Source organism: Oratosquilla oratoria, chromosome 12, assembly GCF_046742065.1.
Source record: "Oratosquilla oratoria isolate Oo_2021 chromosome 12, ASM4674206v1, whole genome shotgun sequence".
NCBI lineage: Eukaryota > Metazoa > Arthropoda > Malacostraca > Stomatopoda > Squillidae > Oratosquilla > Oratosquilla oratoria.
The window spans coordinates 68,366,024-68,393,206 of NC_134788.1; the positions used below are offsets into that span (position 1 = coordinate 68,366,024).

The 27,183-nt window shown below is 39.5% G+C and overlaps 2 protein-coding genes across 2 annotated transcripts; both read left to right on the plus strand.

The window, feature by feature from the left end:
- The first annotated feature begins 3,311 nt into the window (after positions 1-3,311).
- On the plus strand, positions 3,312-4,170 carry LOC143030491 (uncharacterized). The gene is made up of 2 exons (XM_076193641.1): positions 3,312-3,645; positions 3,750-4,170. Exons 1-2 carry the CDS (start codon positions 3,470-3,472, stop codon positions 4,168-4,170), a joined length of 597 nt encoding a protein of 198 aa, XP_076049756.1. The 5' UTR covers positions 3,312-3,469.
- Positions 4,171-9,318: 5,148 nt separating this feature from the next.
- LOC143031978 (uncharacterized) lies at positions 9,319-26,807 on the plus strand. Its single transcript, XM_076196399.1, has 2 exons — positions 9,319-9,415; positions 26,248-26,807. The coding sequence occupies exon 2, from the start codon at positions 26,352-26,354 to the stop codon at positions 26,805-26,807; it is 456 nt and encodes a 151-aa protein (XP_076052514.1). The 5' UTR covers positions 9,319-9,415; positions 26,248-26,351.
- The last annotated feature ends 376 nt before the right edge of the window (positions 26,808-27,183 follow it).

Here is a 27,183-nt window from a genome sequence, read left to right on the forward strand (position 1 = left end):
AAAACATAAATATTTGTTCAAACTATACATCCACCTGAGACACCTCACCTTTTTCTCGTCAATGGAGGACCCGTTAAAACAGCGAGTGTATGTGGCGCGGACGTGGACGGGCGGTTGGCAACCACGATAGGGGGTTAGCGTTGGTACTCCAAAGGGGGGGAGGGTGCCCGCGCATCGGCGTGGGTCGACAGTGCCAGGCAAGGACCGCGCGTGTGTGGAGGTGTGAATGTATGTGAGCGCAAGGAAGGGAGGGAGGGAGGGAGACCCAGCGAGGAAGGGAGGGAGGGGCCAGAAGTATTACAAGTTAGGAGGAGACAGAGACAGGGAAATTAGCTGAGGGACCCTGGTGTGTGTGTGGGATAGAGTGCTCCAAGGAGGAGTAAGGACCGACCCAGGAGGAGCAAGCGAAGGAAGAACGGGATCATCGACGACCAAGCAAATAAGTACCACAGTTATCATTTGTCTGTTTGTTTATCATTATTTGCTTGATTTACATTTATTATTAGCTATTCGTCAATTCATTATTATTTACTATTTACCTGTTTGTTTATTATTCAACTATACCTATGCATTTATTTGTGTATATTATTATCATTTATATTCATATATTTTTGCTTGTTTATTTATTTATACTTATTATTTTTTCGCATCCGACGTAGTTATGGACCAAAAGGTCTCCTGTCAGCATGCTCCGCCTTTGTAATCCTTGGAGACATAACTTGGTTCCGGGCGACGAAACAGACTTCCTGGAGTAGTGGAACAATTTTGCCCGGCGAGAGGAGAACAGGTAATAGTATATATATTCGGTGGAGATGTGAATATACACTAAAACTACATATAACATGTTTACAGATAAATAAAAGTAAAAATATAACCAGCGAGGACTGAACCCGGCCAGCCATAGCGCGTCTATTGAGAATCTGTTGCCTTTCCTCACGCTTGCCGCTGGATACAGACGGACTCATTTCCGTGAAACTTAGTTAGACAGAACCCAGCACATCGCGACACGTCTGGCCACGATCAGTCAAAGCTGGTAAAAGGATACGTTGTAAATATGCGCGGCTATACACGATTTTTTGTGTACACCACCCGAAGGAGAGGCGCGGTTGACAAGTAGTCTGTACGGTGAAGTCTAGGTACTTTGTGTGTATTCACCTCGGATCTGCTGCAGTCTCTGTCGAGACAGCCAGACACCACCCTACGGCAGTGAGCTCAGAGCTCCTTATTAGCCGATCTCTGGGTAGGTCTGAGACCACTCACACACCACACACCGGGACAGCAAGGTCACAACTCCTTGACTAACGTCCCGTACCTACTCGCTGCTAGGTGAACAGGGGCTACACGTGAAAGGAGACAAACCCAACTTATCTCCGCCCGACCGGGGAATCGAACCCCGGTTCTCTGGCTTGTGAGGCCAGTGCCTTACCAATCCGCCACCGAGCCGTGTGTGTGTGTGTGTGTGTGTGTGTGTGTGTATGAATACATCTGTTATGATGATAATGAAACACATTTGTAACGATTTGTTTGTGAGGGAGAATGCTATGACAATAATGGAACACCTTTGTAACGATTAAGTTATGGAATATGACGATAATGTTTCACTTGTAGATTGTCTACTGTAATGTTTTTATAATGGAAATGTCATGGGCTCTGTAATGTTGGCGTTGTTTCGCGTTTTGCAGATTGTGTACTTGTGGTATGAATGTGGTGCAGATAGGGTGCACAATTGGCACTTCTAGCACGGAGTCAAAAGGTCACGGTGTAGGAAGGAGGGCGCACGACGGTGTGCGCGTCAGTGTGTGTGCGTGGAACGAGAAGATGCAAGTGGAACTCTAACACGATTAAGATTAGCAGAGCTAGTGGGTTTAGGTAAGGTAGATTGTAGAGTCAGAGAAGTGAAGCAGAAACAACCAAAGAAACGGGAAACCACAGAAATCAGGTGAGTTACAAGTAGTACAGCACTCCCATTATTATTGGAAAATGTTGAATAAAGCTTGAAGTTGGGAATAATATTTAACATTATTCCTCAAGTCATATGTCACCCTTCACTGAAGTATTCCAGCTGTGATATTTATATACTCCTTTTATGCGTCCTTCTATCCGAGAGTTGACACCTTGATGTGGTGGATAGGCTTGAGAATCTTAATGATTACAAAAGCTATGTCGATATAGAGGAAATCTCTGCAGGGTCACCCGTATCGAACAGGTTTTGTAAGAAAGATAAGACAAAGAGCAGCTCACACGCACAGTCTGAGGACCCACTGCTAACTGCCACGTCCCTGATGGCGAGCAGGGAAATTCCTCATAGATATATGGGGTACCGTCATAATGACGGCGTGGACCATTATAACGAATAAGGTCACACCGGAGAAATATCTCACCAGAAACAGCTGGCAAGGAGGTGAGATTTCTGCCAACCTCCCTTCCTAGCAACCATGAACAGCACAACCAAAAGAAAACCGGGCGTTCCTGTTGGATCATCGTCTCCGAAAGGTCCAACCGCATTGCCACCGAATGTGAGTAAGCACTATCCAAGTAGATCAAAGTCTTGGGCATTAAACAACACGAAGAAAATGAAGATCTATACCTACAACGTAAGAACACTCTCAGAAGACCACAGGCTGGAGAGTTTAATAGAAGAACTAGACAACATCAAGTGGGACATTGTAGGACTGAGCAAAGTCCGAAGAGTGGAAGAAAAGCTGATACAATTACAAGATGGTCACCACCTGTTCTACGATAGAGGTAAGGACAAAGAAAGATCTAGTGGAGTAGGATTCTTGATAAACCGAGAGGTTGCCGATAATGTAATCAAGTTCAGTAGTTTATCAGACATGGTAGCTTGAATTGTTATTAGGCTGTGTAAAAGGTACACTCTAAAGATAGTTCAGGTTTATGCACCAACTTCACAGAGCTCAGACGATGAAATTGAGTCCTTCTACGATGATCTAAGTCAGGTAATGGATCAAGAAAAAAGTAATAGGAGACTTTAATGCTAAAGTGAGGAAGAAGATGGGAGATGAGTCGTGCATTGGGAAGTTTGGAGTAGGTGAAAGAAATGACAGAGGCGAGATGTTAGTAGATTTTGCAGAGAACTGCAATATGAGGTGTAATGAACACACTCTTCCAAAAGGGTGTAGGTCCCACATGGACCTGGAAAAGTCCAAATGGAACAACAAAGAACGAAGTAGACTTCATATTAGGAGATGAGAGCAAGAGCGTTAGCAATGTTACGGTCATAGATAAAGTCAACAAAGATAGCGACCAAAAGGCGTTTTTACCAGCGCATGAGAATATCAAACACTGTTTGATGTTCCGGCTGGTCTCTTGGTAAACACGACTTACTGTGCTACCAGACGACCCTCGCTCGCACCGTCTCGGAAAAAGTGTCGTATGGATCATAACACAGACAGCAGCCGTGGTGGGACTATCAAGCCAGACTACGAGAATTGAGCCAAGGGACGAGACAATGGACAGCAGCACCGACTTTGATACTTATATGGAAGATGACGAAAACCTGTCTCTTCTATCAGGACCTATGATGCCTCTATTGGCAGTTGCAAGCGTGGCAGAGATGCAGCCAGAGGCAGATATGGGTGCTGTAGCAGTAGCAGCAGCAGCAGTAGCTTGTGACTTCATGGAAAGGTAATTATTGTCGACCAATACTAATTGTAAAATTCAGCATAACCTCATTCTGCTACTAAGGTCAATTGTACAGTATACTAATTTGGTTCGCATTTGTATTGTAGGGAACACCATCCAAAACAGGAGGGTCTGGCAGACATCCTGGACAACATGAGCGAGATAGACTTCTTCCGGAACAGGAACCTTCGCCTCACAAGGACATCTTTTGACCTCATCTTGGACTTCATACATGAAGCATACGGTCTGAACCCTTCAGGATCCAGCCTTTATTTGGGTCCAAGAAAAGCTTTGTACGTTACACTCTGGTATTTAGGTACGCAGAGTACCTACAGGGAAATATCAGAGATGTTTGGTGTGTCACAACGTACAGTGTTTGATTGTGTCCAGAGACTGATTGATGTCATTTGCAATGCAGGAAAGGATGTCTTTTTGTGGCCAACTCCTCCTAAAATTTCTGAAATTGCACATGAATTCCAAGAAATGGGAGGAATTCCCGGTGGACTCGGGATGGCTGATTTGAATTGATTTGTGCGTCCTACATACATCACTTCAGTTTTGTTTGTTTTAGACCATTTCTTTCTAGTGCTGTGATCCGTCTCTCCACCTGCAGTTGCTCTATCGTTCCATTAATCACAACTGCACCATAGAAATTAAAATAGACATGGAAAATATATATAGAAATAGAAAATCGATATAGAAAATAGAAGTAGAAATTAGAAATAGAAGATAGAAATAAAACATAGATATAGAAAATGTAATAGAAATATATAAAATAAAAATATAAAATGGAAATGTATATATGAAATTAAAATGAAATATAGAAAATATAGAATATGATATGTAAACATATAAAATATAAAACTTGGAACAGAAAATATAAGTAGAAAAATAGTGAAGATATATAGAAAAAAAAAAAAACGTACACCACCTTTACGTCTTGTTTGTTTACATACGACATCAAAGCCAGCGCTGTCGATGGTCAGGTCTAGATTCCATACTCGCTAGTAGATGACGTCACGGGATCATATGCAAGGATGTATACGTCATCAGTTCCTGTGCAAGATGGCGGCGACCATGCAGGCATTGTATTACTCCAGGTAGTGCAAATAAAAATAAAGTGTTTTTACCAGTAGAGATTTTCCACCTACATGTATAGGCTTACATGTATTTTAATTGTGCTGCTGTAAATAAGAATAAGTGATTTTCCACATACATGTATTTTAATATTGAGATTTTCCTCATGTATTTTAATATTGTTCTGCTGTAAAAAAAATAAGACAATTTTTATATAAAAAAAATTCAAGTCTCTTGTCTTTTCCTAGCAGTTCAAACTCTTTTAATGTAAAAAACGTCCACCCAGTAATAGTAATATATTTATATATTATATAATTCATCATTCCACGTGAAAAAAATGTTATAAAGTTTTGATATCTTAATTTTCTTCCATAAAAGAAGCTTGAAGTCTAATATTGCGTTTTATTTGGGCCTCTGAATGTCCTCCGTCACATCGGACTTCGGAAACTTCCGAAAATACCCGACATTGCCCGAAGTGATAACAACACAAAAACGTGACGTCATCTACTAGCGAGTATGGAATCTAGACCCGACCCGCTGTCGATTTGTAGAATTCGTCTGCTATTGTGGAAAACAAAAGCTACTGATGACGCAATGTCGACGATCCGTGGAATATGTAGAATAAATGTAGAATTTTGTTATTCACTTTTTTTTTGTGAATTTCATGAACATTTATTAAAAACAAAATTTTCCTTAGACTATTAAATACATTTTACACAGTAATATGTATATGTGTAATGAAAATTTGAAAATATTTGAGTTGATTGAAATGCGCATTAGATCGAAGCGGACCGAATCTGATATATATACAGTAGATATATATTATGTGCCTTTTTTCTAGTAGGCTTGTCTTATTCAATAAGAAATATTACATTTTATGTTAGGCGACATAGAGGACGTTTCATTTTTTTTTTTTTTTTTACGCGGTTTTGTTTTCTTCGTCACCATACTTCACCACGAATGTCACAACATCCTCGTCCACTGACCAAGTAAGTTCTTCCTTTTTCACTGACAACTCTAACTTTGATACATTAAAAATATCTTTGTTTCATATTTTTTATCTTTATATTTTGTGGATATTGTGGTTAATTTTCATTATTTCTCCTTTTTCAGATTGATATGGCTCCCAAGAGAAAATTTCGGGATGTCTGGATGGCTGACCCGACGTTCCAGCCATGGCTGTCTTCTGTGAAAGAAGACCCTGAGAGAGCCAGCTGCAACTTCTGCAAGAGGGAGTTCGGAGCTCATCTGACCGCCTTAACAAAGCACAAGAAGGCAAAAATCATGTACAATGCGAAGAAATTCCAGGACCTGAGGAAGAACCTTCACCTTCTCTTGGATATTCTTCGGTGGGTTTATGGATTATTCCACATTTTATTATTTGTTAATTGTTGAATTTATGTATAATAAAGATTATATATATATATACATATATATATATATATATATATAATTCTATCTATCTATATACCTTGGCTTCATCCCCCATCCATGGGAGTTAGCTAAAACAGAGACACTTGCCATCCATCCTCCCTCCCCCCTACACACACACACACCCACATCCGGACCTCTCCTCCTCTCATCTGAGCTCCTTGGGCGGACAAAGGGCCACACCCGTATCCCGCCCACCACACGGGTCCGATGCAGCGTGACGAGACACGGCACATCCACAGCAGGGCCGCTTCACAATATACATAATTATATATCCAAAATAACAAATCAAATTAATTTTAGGTTGGCGCTGGTGCTGGTGCTAATGCTGGTGCTGGTGTTGCGGTTGTTGTTGCTCTGCTGATGGCTTTCATCGCAGAGCATAACCTCCCCTTCTCTCTCGTGGATCAACTAGTGGACTTAATGAAAATAATGTTTCCGGATTCTGCAATAGCCCAGGTAATCAACATGCACAAGACCAAATGTACCGAGACCATGAAAGCGATGGCAAATGTGATGAATGAAGATCTACTAAAGAAGCTTCGCATGTAGTACAAGTTCTCGGTCATAACAGACGAAACAACGGACCTCAGTTGTACTAAAACATGTGCTGTTCTTGTTAGATTCTTTGACTTGACCAACCGCAAAATAAACACATCCTTTCATACATTATTTAACCTATATAGTAGCAGTTCTGTCGGATCAACTGGACAAAACTTGTATGACATGTTAATGGAATCTCTCCACAATTGCAATATCCCAAGGTCCAATTTTATAGGGTTTGCAGTAGACGGGGCATCAAACATCATGGGAGAAAATAATTCCTTAACAAGCCGCCTCAGGGAAAATTCAAAAGAGATCACAATATTTCGGTGCATCTGCCATTCCATTCTCCTCGCAGCATCAGAAGCTGCTAAAGTTCTGCACCGTAAATGTGAAGATCTCGTCAGAAATATATATTCCTTCTTCTCCCATAGTGCAAAAAGAAGGTATGAACAAAAAGAGTTTCAAGAATTTTGCAATGTGAAGCCACATAAAATCCTACATCCATGCCAAACACGATGGTTGTCTCTATATCAAGCTGTGGCTAGAATCTTAGAGCAGTGACAAGCCTTAAAACTATATCTTATAGAAAAAGAAAGTGAACTTAGATTACATTCAGTACAAAGTATCTTAGAGCACATGAGAGATTCATCGGTAAAGTGCTATTTTACTTTTCTAAATTATATCCTGCCTAAATTTTTAAAAGTCAATTTGTTGTTCCAAAGTGCTGAACCTACTATTCACTTACTGCAAGAATCTATAACAGAACTGCTCGGTACAATTTTAAGATCTTACTGCAAAGCAGAATTTTTCCATAACATCAACTTAATTGACATTGATCCAACAGATAATATTTCTACCAATAAATCAAATTTACTTGGGCCCAGAAATGCACCAAATATTTCAAGATCCGTGTATAACCAAGCATCCACTATTAACAACAGACGTAAAATTAAGGTGTCCATTACAATGGCAGTCCAAAAAAAAAAAAAAAAAAAAAAAAAAAAAAAATCCAATTGACAATGAATTGTGGAGAATAGCTTCTTATCTATCACCAAAAGTCCTGGAAAAAAACACAAGAGACAAATTGAATACGCTTGTAGACTTCACAATAGCTATCCCTAGACTTTTTACAGGAAATGTAAATAATTTAGATGAAGAATGGCGTAAACTGGATTTTGCAAATCTTCCAGAAGAATGCAAGCACCTTAATGCGGAAGAATTTTATTCAAGACTTCTGGATTTTGAAGATCATACAGGCCAGAAGAAATTTTTATAATTTGGCACTGTTTGCTTTACAGGTCCTAGCACTACCCACGTCGAATGCTGACGCCGAAAGGTTATTTTCGGTTGTAGGAAACACTAAAACAAAAATCCGAAATTCCCCTCAGATACCTTCTCTCACTGCCCTTATTAAGATGTCTGAAGCAGTGAAGGCAGAAGGGGGGTGGTGTATAAAATTCAAACCCAAAGAACTTATTTAGCAGTTTGCTGATAGTCCAATAAATAGATTGTCAATTTTATTTTATATTATCACAAGCCCACCGGCTGCGCCGGCCCGGCTACGCCGGGGGCCTTGGCCTGCGGCGCTGCGCCTTAGGCGCGGGCGCTGCGCGCTCTGGGCTACGCCCCTTTTTTGGAAAATAAAATATCAAAATCATATTGCTTTTTATTTCTTGTCAACATCTAGCTGTTCTCGCAAGTCCTTCGAGTTCTTCTTCTTCGAGTTCTTCTTCTTCGAGTTCTTCTTCTTCTTCGAGTTCTTCTTCGAGTTCTTCGAGTTCTTCGAGTTCTTCTTCGAGTTCTTCGAGTTCTTCGAGTTCTTTTTCGAGTTCTTTTTCGAGTTCTTCGAGTTCTTCTTTGAGTTCTTCGAGTTCTTCTTCGAGTTCTTCGAGTTCTTCTTCGAGTTCTTCGAGTTCTTCTTCGAGTTCTTCTTCGTCGAGTTCTCCTTCTTCTTCGAGTTCTTCTCTTTCGAGTTCTTTGAGTTCTTCTTTTTCGAGTTCTTCGAGTTCTTCTTTTTCGAGTTCTTCGAGTTCTTCTTTTTCGAGTTCTTCGAGTTCTTCTTTTTCGAGTTCTTCGAGTTCTTCGAGTTCTTCTTTTTCGAGTTCTTCTTTTTCGAGTTCTTCGAGTTCTTCGAGTTCTTCTTCTTCGAGTTTTTCGATTTCTTCTTCGAGTTCTACTTCTTCTTCTTCGAGTTCTTCGAGTTCTTCTTCTTCCTCTTCTTCGAGTTCTTCGAGTTCTTCTTCTTCGAGTTCTTCTTCTTCGAGTTCTTCTTCTTCTTCTTCTTCTTCTTCTTCTTCTTCTTCTTCTTCTTCTTCTTCTTCTTCTTCTTCTTCTTCTTCTTCTTCTTCTTCTTCTTCGAGTTCTTCTTCTTCTTCTTCGATTTCTTCGAGTTCTTCTTCTTCTTCGAGTTCTTCTTCTTCACCGTAGTTGGCGGTGTTACCGATTTACCACCAAACGCGAAGGGTCAGTTTATTTTTTACTTATATAGATTACCCCCTTTGTAAATTAATTAACTAAGTGTTATTTTCTATTTGAAAAGGAAATTGAATATATATATATATTTTACCAAAGTTACCCGTTAAAGTCTTGTTTTCTCTAATTATTGTTAATAGAAAACGTGTAGAATTGCTCAGTGTAGAATAGCAACAGCACATTTAGAAGAGCTTGTTTTCGTGGCTGTGTTTTGTACAAGCTACACAAGTGTGCCTTTGTTGAATTCGTAAGTGAAATCATATAGTAGTAAAGTAGCTTAGTGAATGTGTTGTGTGTTTACTTTTGGCATTCACTTACCGTTTGGTAGTGTAATTGGCATTCTGAACAAGGGGTAAATGTGCAGGTATTTATCAAGATGTTTGCCAGTCTGGCACCTGCAATTACCTATATAGTCGGTTAGCTCATATCATTCTGAGTGTTTTTAACCCCAGATATAAGTACTGCAAACTAAAAGTGGTGTCAATAGCTGTTTAAGAAAACTGAGATGAGTGGACACCTTTATATTTAACAAGGCCAAGGGGATAGGTTAGGTCAGGTCAGGTCAGGTCTCTGCTGCAATTCTTAACTCCATCTCTTATCATTAAGTATTTTAAAACCCATATATAAGTATCATAAATTAATAGTAATATAGGTAGCAATTTTTAGAAAATTGAGACTGGCAAATATTTTGGTATATCTAAAAGATATTCGCTAGTCTCAAAGCTGCAAACTTAATCACTGGCTAGCTCTTATCATTGTGAGTATTGTGAGCTCAAATTAATATTAACATTTGTAGTGATTAAAAAAAAAGTTAGGACTGGCAAGCATCCTTATGCTTATCAATGTGTGTATTTTATTTGCTTATGTTGTTCTTATATTCTTATTAGGGGATGGGTCTCCATTCAGTCTTCCATGGTAGGAAAATAAAAAATTCATAAAGTTCACTCAGAATTCAGTGTGCACCAATGATGTTCTTGAGAGTAAATTTATTTTTTCTTGATATTCATTCCAAACATCCACGCCATATCAATTAGAAGTTATTGCATTGTATAGTGATGGGCAGCAATAAATTTTGCGATAAAGGATAACATTTTATTACTTTAACCTCCCGCCGTAACGGTTTTTCGTCTTCTACATTATTGCTGGATTTATTGCGGGAAATTTGAAAGCGATAAATATAAGCAATAAATTTTTCCAGTCGTGCGATAAACGATAAGTGATCAATTTTCGGTTAAAGCAATATTATCGCTTTACTTATCACAACGCCCACCACTGGCATTGTAATATGAGCAATTATGCCTCCCCTTATGCAGTCTTACATATATAATGGATGTAGGTCATGTGACCTATATGTCCAGATCACTTTCAGCTTGAGCAGGTCAGGCCTCTGATTTGTGTCCACTGTGTCCTCCCCCAATTGACTTTGACCAGGTGTGTCCACCAGTATAAGACTTTCCTCAAAATTAAATTTAGTCTCCTGGTTGACCCAAAATTGATCAAGTCTCCTTTTGCATTGTATGACAGTAGAAGCCCAATTTAAGGTCTTCTCTTTTTCCACATGAAGGGGATGGAGAGGGGGTGTCACCAATTAAGTGAGGCAGCTTTGCCATGAATGTACTGTGTCTTGCTGCATTGCTTTTGACCCAGAACAATGGGAGAGATACAAGGATGACCTATCATCCATGATGAGCTGTAATGAGAGGGAGGAAAGAGTGGTAGATTGGAGTGAAATGGATGCGAGTGGCTGGGAGTCTTTTGACTTAACTACTTCCTTTATAAGGGAGGAAAAAGCCCTTGGTGTGTATATATATATATATATATATATATATATATATATATATATATATATATATATATATATATATATATATATATGTGTGTGTGTGTATTTACCTAGTTGTATTTACCTAGTTGTATTTTACGGGAAGGGGAGCTATGCTCGTGAGGTCCCGTCTTCATATCTCATTTTATCTAAACTATTTTTAAATTCATGTATTGTTTTTGCACACACCACTTTCTCATCTAACTTGTTCCAACTGTCTATTGCTCTGTGAGGAAAGCTGTTCTTTTTCAAATCTCTTCTATAGTTGTCTTTTTTTATTTTCTTTCCGTGTCCTCTTGTATTTCTGTCATCCCATTTTATCAGATTCTCTCTATCAGTAATTTCTATGCCTTTCATGATTCTGTAAATAGCTATCAAATCTCCTCTCTCTCTTCTTTGCTCTAGTGTCTGTAGTTTAAGTTTTTGTAGTCTCTCTTCATATGATAGTTTTGAGAGTGTTGGTGCCAGTTTAGTAATTGCTCTTTGTATTCTTTCAAGTTTTTTTATACATTTTTTTGTACTTGGTGACCATATCGTTGCTGCATATTCCAATCTTGGTCTTATCAGGGTGACTAGGATTTTCCTCACCATTTCTTCATCCAGGTATGTAAATGCCACTTTGATTGTTCTTATTAAATTATAAGTTTCTCCAAAAATCTTATTTATATGTTTCTCAGGTGACATATTATTCATAACAATGACTCCCAGGTCCCTCTCATTTTCTACTCTTTTTATTCCTTCTTCTCCCAAATTATATGATCCTGTTATTCTGTTTTTGCTTTTTCCAAATTCCATTATACTACACTTTTTTGTATTGAACTCCATCTCCCACTTCCTACTCCATTCTTGTACTTTATTTAGATCTCTCTGTAGTGATTCACAATCTTCTTCAGTTTTCACTCTTTTCAGTAATTTTGCATCATCTGCAAAGAAGCTCATATAGCTTTCAATTCCTTCATCCATATCATTAATATATATAGCAAACATTATTGGGGCCAGAACTGTTCCCTGCGGGACACCGCTTATTACTTCATTCCATTTTGAGTGCTGATCTCTTATCACTACTCGCATTTTTCTTTCTTGCAAAAAGTCTTCCATCCAATTTAGCAATTTACCTTGTATTCCTCCTTCATATTCTAATTTCTTAAGCAACTTCTTATGTGGTACTTTGTCAAAAGCTTTTTTTAGGTCTAGAAATGCACAATCAGCCCATCCATCTCTTTCTTGTATTATATCTATTAGCCTTGAATAGAAACATATTAAATTGGTGACGCATGATCGTCCTTGTCTGAATCCAAATTGCCTTGGATTTAGTACGTTGTTTTTTTCCAAGTATTTTACCCATCTACTTTTGATAATTCTTTCACATATTTTTGCTATTGTACTTGTTAGAGAGACTGGTCTATAGTTGGTAGGTTCTTCTTTATTTCCTCCTTTATATATAGGTACTATATTTGCTTTTTTCCAATCTTCTGGAACTTTTCCTTCTTTTAAGGAACTGCTTATTATGCTATGTATTTTGTCTGCCAGTTCATTCCTACATTCTTTCAGAATCCAGTTTGCTATTTCATCTGGCCCATGCGATTTTCTGACATCAAAATTACCCAAGTGTGTCAATATTTCATTCTTCGTTACTTCTATTTCTTCCATAGGGGGGACTTTTTCCTTCCACTCAATCTCTTCAGGTTGTATATTTTCCCTTGTAAACACTGATTTAAAATGTTTGTTCATAATTTCTGCCATTTCCATTTCCTCAGTGTATTCAACTCCCCCTTGTCTTAATTTCTCCAAGTCTTGTTTGTTTTTCAGTTTATTGTTTACAAATCTGTAGAATAGTTTTGGTTGATCTTTACACTTTTCTATAACATCTTTTTCATATTTTCTTTTTTCCTCTCTGCACTTTTGTACATATTCATTTCTATAACCAGTATATATTTTCCATTTTTCAGGTCTTCTGTCTTTTTTCCATCCGGTCCAGGCTTTGTCTCTTTTGTCTTTTAACTCCCTACAACTTTTGTTGTACCAGCATTTTACATATTCTTTTTCTTGTTTTTGTCTTGGGACATACTTTTCCACTCCTTCTTTGTAAATTTTTGTCAAAATATTCCATTTCTCTTCCACTGATGTTTCTTCTTTGTATATTTCTTCCCAGTTTTCTTGTTGGAAGAATTCTCTTATTTTATCAAAGTTTGTTTTTTCATACATCATTCTTCCTTTTCTATATTGTTCATTTCTTTTCATATATTTTTCTTCATTAAGTTCCAGTTCAATCAATATGTGGTCACTTTTACCTATTGGTGTTTTATATTCAATCTTGTCCACTATTCTAGGTTCAGATGTAATTATTAAGTCTAGCCTCGATGGTTCTTCTTCATTTCTATACCTAGTGTTCTCTTGTATCCATTGTGTCATTGAATGGTCAGTAATCATCTCAAGTAGAGCATTTCCCCATGAGTCATCACCACTCTTTACTGTCATTTCTTCCCAGCAGATTTCTTTGCAATTAAAGTCGCCCATCATAACTATTCTTCCTCCGTCTTCCATTATTTTAGTTAATGCTATCTTTGTGTCCTCTAACATACTTTTATGTTCATTCTCCTCCCATGAGGCTGTTTTCGGAGGCACATAGTTGATCACAAATTTTCTGCTCTTCTTATCTCGGTCTTCCACTTCTATCATAATCATCTCTACTGTATTCTTTCCATATATGACACCTTTCACGTTTATATCCTTCTTTGTCAGGAACATAACTCCACCCCCTTGTTTTTTCTCTCTGTTTCTAATCCAATAATTGTATGTATCATGTCCTACACTGTTGGGTGGTAGTGGGCCTTTTAATTTTGTTTCTACAATTCCCATTATGTCCGGTTCTTTTTCTTTCAAATAATCATTCAGTTCATTCAATCCTGTTATCAATCCATCTATATTTGTGTAAGACACTCTTAGTTTTCTGCCACTTCCATTGTGTTCTCTGTTTCCCTTATGTTTTTCTTTAGTATGTCGAACTGCTTTATTTTCATGTTCACTACTCTCCAATAGAATCTCTCTTTCTCTGACTCCGTTCTTTCCTCGTTTTTTGCCTTAGCTTCAATTCTTTTCTGCTTTTCTGCCTCTCTTTCCTCCTTATTCATTTCTCTTTTTATCCATACCTTTTTATATTGATCATTTGTTGCTAGTTTCCCTGTCTTGGATAGAATTTTCTCTGCCGTTGTTTGTGACCTGAATTTAATCTTAATTGGTCTGGTCTTATCTGTACTATATTTTCCGAGTCTGAATTTTTCCTCAATTTCCTTTATAATTTCTGGTTCATCTTCCTGGACTAATTTTAATAAACTGCTTACCCTTTCATTTTCCTCCTTGATTCTTGCGGTTCTATCTGGGTTATGTTTCTCTTCCATTCCTAATATAATTATACATTTCTTTTTGTCAGCTAATTCTCTTACTATATTCTCCTTCTGTCTCATCACTTTAATAACTGAGTCTTCATTATGTTCTTTCAATTGCTGTTTGACTATGTCAGTGAATGAAACCTTATTCCCTTCTTGAGTTATTCTCCAATTTTTAGCTTCTGTAGCTATTTTCTCACTGTTTTCATTACTATTCTTCTTCAATTTCTCATTCTCCTCCTTTACATTTCCTAACTGTCTTTTTAGGTCCTCTACTTCTTCAGTTAAGTTTCTGTTAGTCTTCTCTAGTTGTTCCAATCTTTCAATTCTTTGGAGAATGGAGCCTACATTACCTAACTTACGTTCCAAGTCCTCGATCACCTTATCAACTCTCTCCTCTAGTCTTATCAGTCTGGGGGGGGTTGTGTCCCCCCCACCCTCTTTAAATCCCTGGAACATATTCTCGTCACTTTCTACTGTATTTCTCCTCTCTATACTTCTAATCTTTACATTTTTATTTGCCATTTCGTCATCCGGTGGTCGTTTCATGTTGACCTTCCGCCCGTCTGCCTGGGCCAAGTCCTCCACATCCTCATTATCTTCCATTTCCCCAGTAATCCCTCCCCCTCTCCTCTTTCCTTACTTTCCCACTACCTCACGAGCAATTCCCCCCCCCCTGCAAATACAAAAAGGCACTTCTCTTTGCGTTGGTATCCTCAATCTGCACTTTTCTTCAGAGCGTTCGTCAAGCCGTCCGTTCGTTGAAAGTGTGTGTGTGTGTGTGTGTGTGTGTGTGTGTGTGTGTGTGTGTGTGTGTATTTACCTAGTTGTATTTTATGGGAAGAGAGCTATGCTCGTAGTGACCCACCTTTGTATCATTCAGCATCCAGTTTGATCTTAAATTCTTGTATAGTTTTTGCATTCACTGTTTCCTCATTCATTTTGTCCGAGATATCTACCACTCTGTGTGGGAAGCTATTCTTTTTCAGATTTCAATTATTTTCCATTGTGTCTTGTGTAGACCTTTGGCTAGAATGGTGGATCCCTTCCAGTTTGGTAGGTGTCCCATAGACACAGAGGGACACCTACCAAACTGGGAGGGATTCACTACTCTAGCCAAAGGTCTACACAAGAATCAACAGAAAATAATTGAATCCCTTTACATTGGCAACTACAAAAACACAAACAAGAGAACTGGTGACTTGAAATGGACAAAATCTACCTTGACATTAGCTCTCCAAGAATGGCTTCCTAGACCCATGACTCTAAATAGATACCTTTTTCTCACCACTTTTGCCTACCCTTTCCAGCTTTCTTCCTTTTGACAATTCTTCTTACACCGTGCTACTATATTTTATTTCACATGCTATCAAATCATATATCCTCCATTATTTATATTTGTTCCTTCACCACTTAATAATTTTTCATTATTATATTACCATTATTGTTATTCTCTTCTTTTTATTATTATTATTGTTATCATTATTAATTTGATATTAATAATTATTATTTATTTGTATTAATATTGTTATTATCATTATTACTGTTATTATTATTATTAGTATTATTATTATTATTTTCGTTATTAATATTATTTTCATTGTTATTATTTTCGTTGTTATTATTGTTATCATTTTCATTGTATTTACCACTACTTTTATCATTATTGCCAGTGTTATTATTATTATTACATTTACTTATTATTTGTTACAATGAATATGTAATGTTAACACTTGTCACCAATTCTGGTAACATGGAGAGGTAGTGATATCCACCTCATGTATAAAATACCCTCAGCTCATTTGTACACCATTCCATTGAAAAAGTATACCTACAAAACTAGTCAGGAATAAACTCAGACTAAGACTCCTGTCTGGGGTATTGGCTGCATCTTATTGTGGCAGAGTAGCATGCAGTTGATACTTTAGGGTCTATATGAGGCACCCCTATGGACCAGAGCCACCTATCATTTTGTCTGTGATAGAGGAAACCTTTGTACATAAAGAAATGATGACACTTTTAAACTACGACTGCCCCTCTGTTATGCTGTCCCCCAACCCCTTGTTACTGTCCTGTACCATTTCTCTGAATATTCATTTCCTTTTTTCGCCCACCTACTCTATGGTGGGGGCAAAAGAATACTGCCACCAAGCATTTCCACTTGAGTCATAAAAGGCGACAAAAAAGGGATGGGGGATGGGATTAGGAGTCCTACTACCTGTAGCCCCAAAAGGGGATATTCCTAAAAAAGAAAGTAAAGGCATAAGAGGGTCTGAGAGCTTTCCAACCAGTACCCTAAGGTTTGGGTCTTTTAATGTGCGTGGATGTGGTACAGATGAGAGTAAAAGGGAAGAGATAGGCAGTATGTTTGTGAGAAGAAAGGTGGATGTACTGGCTTTGAGTGAAACTAAAATGAAAGGAAAGGGCAACTGTGAGTTTGGGAGTGTAGCTGGGAGGTACTCAGGAGTGAAGAGGGGACAAGGGAGAGAAGGGGTGGCTATACTAGTAAGTGAAGAGATAAGTAAGCAGGTAGTGGAGTGGAAGGTTTCATCAAGGTTGATGTGGATGAAGGTGAAGCTGGGAAAGGAGATGTGGGTTTTTGTAAGTGCTTATGGGCCTGGTAATGAAAAGAGCGTAGAGGAAAGGGAGGCTTTTTGGGTAGATATAAATGAGTGCATAGAGGGATTAGGGAGAAATGTCAATGTAGTTGTATTGGGAGACCTAAATGCTAGGGTAGGAAATGAACCAATTGATGGAGTGATAGGGAAGTATGGAGTTCCAGGTAAAAATCGTAGTGGAGAATTGATGGAGATGTGTCTTGAAAGAGAGTTGATGATAGCAAATACAGTGTTTAAGATGAAAGTCAAGCATAAGTACACATGGGAAAGGGTGGTGGATGGAAGGGTGGCAGATAGAGTGTGGACTATATAGTGGTGACCAAGAATATTGTAGGAAGAGTTAAGGATGTACATGTTCTAAGGGGAGAGAGTGGGGGAATATCAGATCATTTGCTGGTGGAAGGTAAATTGAGAGTGGAGAATAGGTGGAGAAAGAGGAAAAGGGCAGAAGGTAGGTAGGTACCTAGAGTGAACTGCTTAAATGAGGAAAAAAAGGAGAATGAGTATAAGAAGAAGTTGAGAGAAGAGTGGGAGAGAGTAAAGGATAGAGTAGAACTAGGAGTGGAGGAGGAATGGGGATGGTTCAAGGAGGGATTTATAAGGTGTGCAAAGATGGTGTGTGGAACAAGGAGGGTGGGAGGAAACAGAAGGAACGGTAGTGAGTGGTGGGATGAGGAAGCAAAGAAGGGTGTAAAAGAGAAGAAGCAGGCATTCGTAGATTGGCTACAAATTAGGATGAGGGAATCGTATGAGAGGTACAAAGTAAAGAGAAAGGAAGTTAAGGATAAGATAAAGGAAGCAAAGAGGAGAGCAGATGTGAAATAGGGAAAGAGTATGTCAGAAAATTTTGAAAGTAATAAAAAGATGTTTTGGAAGGAAATTAAAAGAGGAAGAGGAGGCAAATCAAGTAGAGAAGAAAAGGTAAAAGGTGCAGATGAAGATTTTAGGGAGTTGCTAAATGTGAAGGAGGATAGGGAGGTAGTTGCCGTGGGAAGTGGTAAGAAAATGAGAGTGATGAGTGAGGAAAATGGAGGAGAAATAGGGAAAGATGAAGTGAAAACAGTTAAGATGATGAAAGCAGGTAAGGCACCTGGGTCGGATGGATACCATGCAGTATGTCTGAAGAAAGGAGGTACAGTTATGTGGACTGGCTGGTGAGGTTATTTAATGTTTGCTGGAGAGAGGGTAGAGTGCCGGAGGACTGGAGGAGTGCCTGTATAGTTCCGCTTTACAAAGGAAAGGGGGACAAGTGTGAGTGTAGTAGTTACAGAGGAATCAGCTTGTTGAGTGTAGTTGGGAAGGCTTATGGGAGGGTCTTGATTGAGAGGTTTAGGAGAGGAACAGAGGGAGTAATTGGTGAGGAACAGTGTGGTTTTAGGACAGGTAGGGGATGTGTAGATTAGATCTTTGTGGTAAGACAGATATGTGAGAAAGCTATAGGAAAAGGTAAGGATGTTTTTTTGGCTTTTATGGATCTGGAAAAGGCTTACGACAGGGTAGACAGGAAGGCACTGTGGGAGGTACTGCAGATATATGGGATAGGGGGAAAGCTGTTAAGAGCAGTCAAGAGTTTTTATGAGAGTAGCAGAGCTTGCGTTAGGATTAGAAATGGAGAGAGTGAATGGCTTGAGGTGGGGGTGGGACTTCGTCAGGGATGTGTTATGTCGCCCTGGCTGTTCAATCTTTACATGGATGGAGTGGTGCGAGAGGTGAATGCAAGGGTAGTGGGTCAGGGGTTGGAGATGATTAAAGAAAATGGAGAAAAGTGGGAGGTGAGCCAGCTGTTGTTTGCTGACGAGACTGCACTTGTAGCAGGATCAGAGGAGGGATTGAGGAAGTTAGTGACAGAGTTTGAGGTGTGTGAAAGAAGGAAGCTGAAGATTAATGTGGGCAAAAGTAAGGTGATGAGATGTACAAGGGGAGAGAGTGACGGTAGGCTGGAAGTGAGCATTAAGGGTGAGAAACTGGAGGAAGTGGATAGTTTTAGATACGTGGGTGCGAATGTGACAGGAAAGGGAGGAGTCGGGGTGGGGGTAGAATGTAGATTGAGAGAAGTGAGTAAATGCCTTGGTGGATTAAAAAGTATAATGAGAAATAGACATTTGGGAATGGATGCTAAGAGGAGGTTATATGAAGGAGTGATTGTGCCAACAGTAATGTACGGGGCAGAAACGTGGAACATGAGAGAGGAAGAGAGAAGGAGTTTGAATATGTTTGAGATGAAATGTCTGAGAAGTATGATAGGGGTTACTAGGCTAGAGTGAGAAATGAGGAGGTGAGGAGGAGAACAGGGGTGGAAAGGGAACTGGGAGATAGGGTTGATGAAAGAGTATTAGGATGGTTTGGACACATGGAAAATTAGTAAAAAGAAGTGTGGAAGGCGGAGGTGGAAGGAGTGAATATGAGGGAGCGTCCTAGGATGAGATGGATGGATGGGGTGAAAGTGGCTTTACAAAAGAGAGGAATGTCTGTGGAGGAAGGACAGGAGAGGACAGAAGATAGGGCTGAATGGAGAATGGTTGTGTATAGATAATGCTGTGATGCATGAGTGGGAGTGGGTGGGGGATGGGGGGTGAGGAAGTATGTATGAAAAAGATTTGACATAGCCCAAAGGGATTTCTTCCCGTCTTCTCCTTTTCTGCATGAGGGGACGGAGAGGGGGAGTCGCCGAATTTATGATGCAGCCTTGCTGTGGATGTGCTGTGTCTTACGACACTGCTTCTGACCCAGGGCAGTGGACAGGATGCAGGGATGACCCGTCATCCAGGAGGTGCCAAGATAGGAAGGAGGGTGGAGGGGAGTGGAATATATGGGAAATGAAATGGGTGTGAGTGATTTCTATGCCTTTTTCTTTTTGGCTACCCCCTGTGTAAGGGGGGAAAAGCCGTTGGTATATGTATGTAAGACTCCTGTGTTTCGTACTCCACTTAGTCATATATATATATATATATATGTGTGTGTGTATTTACCTAGTTGTATTTTGCAGGAGGAGAGCTATGCTTGTAGTGACCCTCAGTTGTATCTTTCCACATCCTGTTTTTTCTTAAAGTCATTTAGTTTTAGCACTCACTGTTTCCTATTTCAGTTTGTTCCATGTATCTATTACTCTGTGTGGAAAGCTGCTCTTTTTCAGATCTCTTCTGTAACTTTGGATTCACCTTGGTCTTTAGGATCACGTGTTGGACTCGTGATCAACAGCTATTTCCCTCCCGGAAGAGAGCTCAGAGCTTGTATGACCGATCTATGGGTAATGCTATGACCTTTCACACACACACACACACCCAACTCCCCGCCCACAAGAGTCAGAGTAACGACCCGAAGCACAGCGATACCGAAATAATTTCGGCTCTGGGCAGGATTCGAACTGGGTACTGCGAGCACTACCATACTTCCCAGTACAGTGCTCTACCAACTGTGCCACCGAGTCGTGTGTGTGTGCATGTGTGTGAAACAGTGAATGCCAAAACCATACACAGGTTAAAAAGTAAACTGGACGTGGAGAGATACAAAAACAGATCACAACGAGCATAGCTCCAGCCCCATAAAATAATACTGTATACAGATAATAGAATGGAGGTATATTGTAAAAAGTCTACTTACATAACACATAATGGACTCGGAAAGATATGTAACTTGATTAATGCTGTTGAAGGTTAATTATTTGTGCTGTACAATGAATCAGGTGATGATGTAATGTACTACACAGCAAAGCAAAGCAATTACAGCTCTTTTGAATGCACCTATTCAGCAGGTGCTTCTTCAGGAAACCTATCTTTGCTGAGAAGCTTATTTACATCATGATAGGCAATAGTTGTTCCTTAGACTGTCAAACCAAGCAGTCCCATCTCCCTGAGGAACACTACAGCTGGAACAGGGTTTTCCCACAAATCCTTTATAGAGTGTATTTTGTGTTGTTGGTGTTCATGATTGTGTACAGTGTAGTCTTTCATAATGTGTTGTCTAGTTTGGGGTGAAGTGTTGCATCCCGGACGATTATTTGCATTGCTGTCGTCCAACCTCTTGTGTTAAATCAGAAGGGTTGGATGGTAGCAGCGCTGTAGTCTGGCGTGGTGGACTATGTCCTTTTGTAGGGAGAAAGGATTTTGAGGGATGGATATCAGAGGATCTAAGAACAAATTCTGGTAACACATTGCTGTATACCAGATTTTGTTGTTGAAAATGTGTCTGTATTGATTCACTATCCTTAGCATGGGTTCTTGATTGGAAATCTGTGTGAGCATGTGCTTGTGTTTTGGGAGTCTGTGATGTTACTGAGGTGTTTTGCTAATGATGTAGAAGAGGGTTTTGTTGAAGATGCAATGGGATGCATTGCTAAAGACGAGGTGGAGGGATCTGTTGATGATACATTGTAACTTTACAAAATAGATAACTTGTTCTGGACTAAACAGCGGAAGCAGGATTCTCATAGGAGTGGAGGACAGGGATGGAGTGGAAGGAGAAGGCATATGTCTTTGCTCCACCATCCATCTGTCTAAAATGAAGTACTTGCTTGGCACTACCAAGACTAACCAGTTGAACAATGTCTTGCTCAAGACAGTACTCTTTGCATTGTTGAGAATGTATTAAGTGAGCTTCTCTGTTATGGAAACAATGAAGTTCTGATTCACAATCAATAGTAGGATGTGAATCAAGGACAGAGCAATGACCACATCGGGGACCATTTGTACAGTTCTCTCTTCCATGGTGAAACTTGTAACACTGGTAATACTGTAAAAGACAATTGATGAGAGCTTTTATTAGGAGAGAAAGAGGACCAATATTTACTCAGGGAGATATGGACCATGAAAGGTGAGCATGCTACTATTTTCTCTTGTTTTTGTCACTGTAAGTATTGTCAGGGCACAATTGATATTTCTGAGAATTTATGTAGGTCTTGGTTGTGGATATGTGCTTTGTAGTAATTGAATGTTCGGTGTTGTTTAATGGATTTGAAAATTCCATCTGAAGGACAAGGTAGATGGAAGAGCTTCATGGGCGGTGTTAAGTCCTTACCTCAGATCATCTTTACCATATTTATTTAGGTTATTTGTAGGAAACACTCCAGTCTCTCTAGATACTTAGTACATACATACATACATACATATACCAAGGCTTTTTTCCCCTTACAAGGGGGGTAGCCAAAAAGAAAAAGGCATAAAATCATTCCCACCCATTCCATCCCTGAATACACTCCACACCCCTCCACCCTCCCTCATATCTTAGCACCTCCTGAATGACGGGTCTTAGTAGCATGGATAAAGTTACCTCTGTTATCCTTATAGTATGTCACAAACCAGTAAGATGTAGGGGTATGTTCTTTGGTAGCATGTTCTTCAGCATCATTGAAGAGGTTGGGACAGTAATCATTCTTGCTGTCAACTACATTATTTGATCAAATGATCTCGGCAAATATGCTGTCATCTTCATGGTGGGAAATGCTCAAATGGGACCAAAATTCATAGAATATCCAACTTTACATTGATTAACGTTAATAGGCAGGGACACATTCTAAACTGAGATAATACTAATATCAAATAAAAGTTCCACAAAGAGGACATTCCTAAAAAAAGTAAAGGCATAAGAGGATCTGATAGTTTTCCGACCAGTAACCTAAGGTTTGGGTCTTTTAATGTGCATGGATGTGGTACAGATGAGAGTAAAAGGGAAGAGATAGGTAGTATGTTTGTGAGAAGGAAGATGGATGTGTTGGCATTGAGAAGAGTGTAGAGGAGAGGGAGGCTTTTTGGATTTATTTAAATGAATGCATAGAGGGTTTAGGAAGAAATGTCAATGTAGTGGTATTGGCAGACCTAAATGCTAGGGTAGGAAATGAACCAACAGATGGAGTGGTTGGAAAGTGTGGAGTTCCAGGAAAAATTGTAGTGCAGAATTGATGGTGGAGATGTGTCTTGAAAGAGAGTTGATAATACCAAATACAGTGAGGAAGAAAGTCAAGCATGACAGCACATGGGAGAGGGTGGTGGATGGAAGGGTGGTAGATAGAGCATTAATGGACTACTGTATACTGTATAGCAGTAACAAGGAGAATAGTAGGAATAGTTAAGGATGTACATGTTCTAAGGGGAGAGAGTGGGGGATATCAGATAATCTTTTGGTGGAAGGTAAGTTGAGAGTGGAGGATAGATGGAGAAAGAGGAAAAGGACAGAAGGTAGGGAGGTGTGTAAAGTGAAGTGCTTAAATGAGAAAGAAAAGGAAGAGTACAAGAAGCTGAGAGAGGAGTGGGAAGGAGTGAAGGATAGAGTAGAATTAGGAGAAGAAGCAAGCATTCACAGATTGGTTACAAAATAGGATGAGAGAATCATATGAGAGGTACAAAGAAAAGAGAAGACAAGTAAAGCATAAAAGAGGCAAAGAGGAGAGCAGGTATGAAATGGGGTAAGAGTATGACAGAAAGTTTTGAAATTAAAAAATGTTTTGGAAAGAAATTAAGAGAGGAAGAGGAGGCAAATCAAGTAGAGAAGAAAAGGTAAAAGGTGCAGATGGAGAGATGATAATGGAAGAGACGGCAGTGAGAGGAAGATGGGCAGAGTATTTTAGGGAATTTCTAAATGTGAAGGAGGATAGGGAGGGAAAGGTAATTGCAGTGGAAAATGCTAAGAAAATGACACTAACTGAGGGAAATTGAAGAGAATTAAGGAAAAGATGAGGTGAAGGCAGCTGTTAAGATGATGAGAGCTGGGAAAAGAACTGGGTTAGATGGGTGTCATGTAGAATGTCAAAAAAAAAAAAAAAAGATACGGTGATGGTGCAGGGGCTGGTGAGGTTATTCAATGTTAACTTAAGAGAGGGTAGAGTGCCAGAGGACTTGAGGAGTGCCTGTATAGTTCCACTCTACAAGGGAAAAGGGGACAAGTGTGAGTTTAGTAGTTTCAGAGGGATCAGTTTGTTAAGTGTAGTTGGGAAGGCTTATGGGAGAATCTTGATTGAGCGGATTAGGAAAGGAACAGAGATAGTAATTGGTGAGTAATAGTGTTGATTTAGGACAGGTAGGAGTTGTGTGGATCAGATTTTTGTGGTAAGACAGATATGTGAGGAAGTTATAGGAAAAGGTAAAGATGCTTTTTGGGCTTTTATGGATTTGGAAAAGGCTTATGACAGGGTAGACAGGAAGGCACTGTGGGAGGTATTGTAGATATATGGGATAAGAGCAGTCAAGAATTTCTACGAGAGTAGTAGAGCTTGTGTTAAATTCAGAAATGGAGTGAGTAGTTTGAGGTAAAGGTGGGACTTCACCAGGGATGTGTTATGTCACCTTGGTTGTTCAATTTATATATGAATGGGGTGGTGTGAGAGGTAAATGCAAGGATAATGGGTCAGGGATTAGAGATGGTTAAAGAAAATGGAGAAAAGTGGGAGATAACCCAGTTGTTGTTCGAAGATGAATGTGGGTAAAAGTAAGGTGATGAGATATACAAGAGGAGAAAGTGACAACAGACTGGAACTGAGTATTAAGGGAGAGAGACAGGAGAAAGTGAATAGTTTTAGATACTTGGGTGCAAATGTGGCAGGAAAGGAAGGAGTGGTGGACATAGAATGTAGATTGAGAGCAGTTAAATACCTAGGGGGATTAATAAGCGTACTGAGAAATAGGCGTTTGGGAATGAATGCTATAAGAAGATTGCATGAAAGAGTGATTGTGTCAACAGCACTTTATGGGGCAGAAACATGAAACATAGGAGAGGAGGAGATTGAATGTGTTTGAGATGATGTGCCTGAGAAGTATGATAGGGGTTACTAGGCAAGATAGAGTGAGAAAAGAGGAGGTGAGGAGGAGAACGGGGATGGAAAGGGATTTGGGAGATAGGGTTGATGAAAGAGTATTGGGATGGTTTGGACACAAGGAGAGAATGAGTGAAGAAAGATTATTAAACACCTGTGGAAGGCAGAGGTAGGAGTTGACATGTGGGGATGACCAAGGATGAGATGGATGGATGGGGTAAAAGGAGCATTGGGAAAGAGGGGAATGTCTGTTGAGAAAGGACAGGAGAAGACAGAAGATTTGGGTGAATGGGGAATGGTTGTGTATGGATGATGCTGTGATACATGAAAGGGAGTGGGTGGGGGATGGGGGGTGAGGAAGTATGTGTGAAAAATTAATTTATATATCCTGAAGGAATTTCTAAGCCATCTTTTCCATTTCTAAATGAGGGGATGAAGAGGGGGGGATCACCATTTTAATGAGGAAGTGCTATGTCTTGCCCAGGGCAGTGGGCGAGATGCAGGGGTTACTGAGGAGCCAAGATAAGAGGGGAGGAGGGTGGTGGATGGGAGTGGAGTATGTGGGGATGGAATGGGTGGGAGTGGATTCTATGTCTTTGTTTTTTTGGCTACCTTCCTTGTAAAGGGGAAAAAGCCTTTGGTATATGTATATATCTATATTATCACACAAGTGTCACAAATGGTAAGGGAGTCACAGGCTTCCTGGAAGATGACTGAGTTTGTGTATGTAATGCTGCCTGTGTGTTTAAAGGACCTGTAGGCTGAATATGTGAAAGCACTAATTCTGATATTATACATTGTCCTCTTGCTATTTCCACACTTACTGGGATTGAACCTTTAATACCAGTTCTTTCCTGATTACATCATGATTGTTGAGATTGTTTTAGTAGGTATATCCAATATATATATTTTTTTAGACAAACAGGTATTTTACTTAATGTGACAAGAAAAAATATGAAAATTTCCTCTACAATTTAATTTATGTTATTTAGAAATAATAACACAGGTACATCACTTACCAGTTTATCTGAAAGGATGTGGCAACTTGCATCACTTATTTGGGTCAGATGAGATGAACTGAATAAGCCCTCCTAGGGTTTGTCATATTTAGACTTTGGTCTTGTGAGCCCAAACATGGAATGTTGTGGAATTATGTTAAAATATGACTGCTTTTGGCCATCTGGGCTGTTTCCTACTTCCAAATCTCATGACATGATGAAAAAGCCAGAGCAAAATTTTAGTCATTCCAGTTGTGGTGGGGTGAGTATGCATGTAGCTATTGGATGGTTTTCAGCATATTTCTAATGTAAAGGTAGAATGCAATATATAATAGCACTATATCTTTTAGTATTTATATTTCATGTTACATTATGGTAAGTACAAGGGGTCTGTTTAGGTACAAAGGGACTTGAATATTAAATGGTTTGTGTACACAGGACTCACAATCCTATTACAGTATATTACACAATTTCAAAAAGGTAGATGACAATCTTATGATTACATATTTTCCAGGAGGAGGGTAACTATCACCATTCCTTTGGAAGAGCTATGCATAGAATACATAGGTGTCATGTAATGAAGAGGATCTGGTGTGACATCCATGACACAGCTATATCATGATTTGTTTTAGATATCACATGATGACCCACAGAAGAGAGAAGCATTTCCAGTGTGACCTGAGTGATTCTGCTTTCTCAAGAAAGGGTGATCTTACAAATCATATGAGGACCCACACAGGAGAGCCTTTCCAGTGTGACCTGTGTGATTCTGTTTTCTCACTAAAGGGTTCTCTTACAAGTCATATGAGGACTCACACAGGAGAGAAGCCTTTCCAGTGTGGCCTGTGTGATTCTGCTTTCTCAAGAAAGGGTCATCTCACAATTCATATGAGGACCCACACAGGAGAGAAGCCTTTCCAGTGTGACCTGTGTGATTCTCCTTTCTCACTAAAGAGTAATCTCGTAAGGCATATGAGGACCCACACAGGAGAGAAGCCTTTCCAGTGTGACCTGTGTGATTCTGCTTTCTCACAAAAGGGTTCTCTTACAAGCCATATGAGGACTCACACATGAGAGAAACCTTTCCAATGCGACCTGTGCGATTCTGCTTACTCAAAAAAGCATTCTTTTACAACACATATGAGGACCCACACAGGAGAAAAGCCTTTCCAGTGTGACCTGTGTAAATCTGCTTTTTCACAAAAGGGTTCTTTCACAAACCATATGAGGACCCACACAGGAGAGAAGCCTTTTCAGTGCAACCTGTGCAATTCTGCTTTTTCAAGAAAGGGTTCTCTCACACAGCATATGAGGATCCACACAGGAGAGAAGCCTTTCCAATGTGACCTGTGCAATGCAGCTTTCTCAAAAAAGGATTCTCTCACAGAGCATATGGAGAGCCACACGGGAGAGGTTTTCTAGTGTGACCTGTGCGATTCTGCTTTTTCAC

Coding starts and splice junctions, on each gene's coding strand:
- LOC143030491 (XM_076193641.1), top strand. CDS start 3,470: ATGGACAGCAGCACCGACTTTGATACTTATATGGAAGATGACGAAAAC. Junction 3,646..3,749: donor GCTTGTGACTTCATGGAAAG/GTAATTATTGTC, acceptor TTTGTATTGTAG/GGAACACCATCCAAAACAGG.
- LOC143031978 (XM_076196399.1), top strand. CDS start 26,352: ATGATTTGTTTTAGATATCACATGATGACCCACAGAAGAGAGAAGCAT.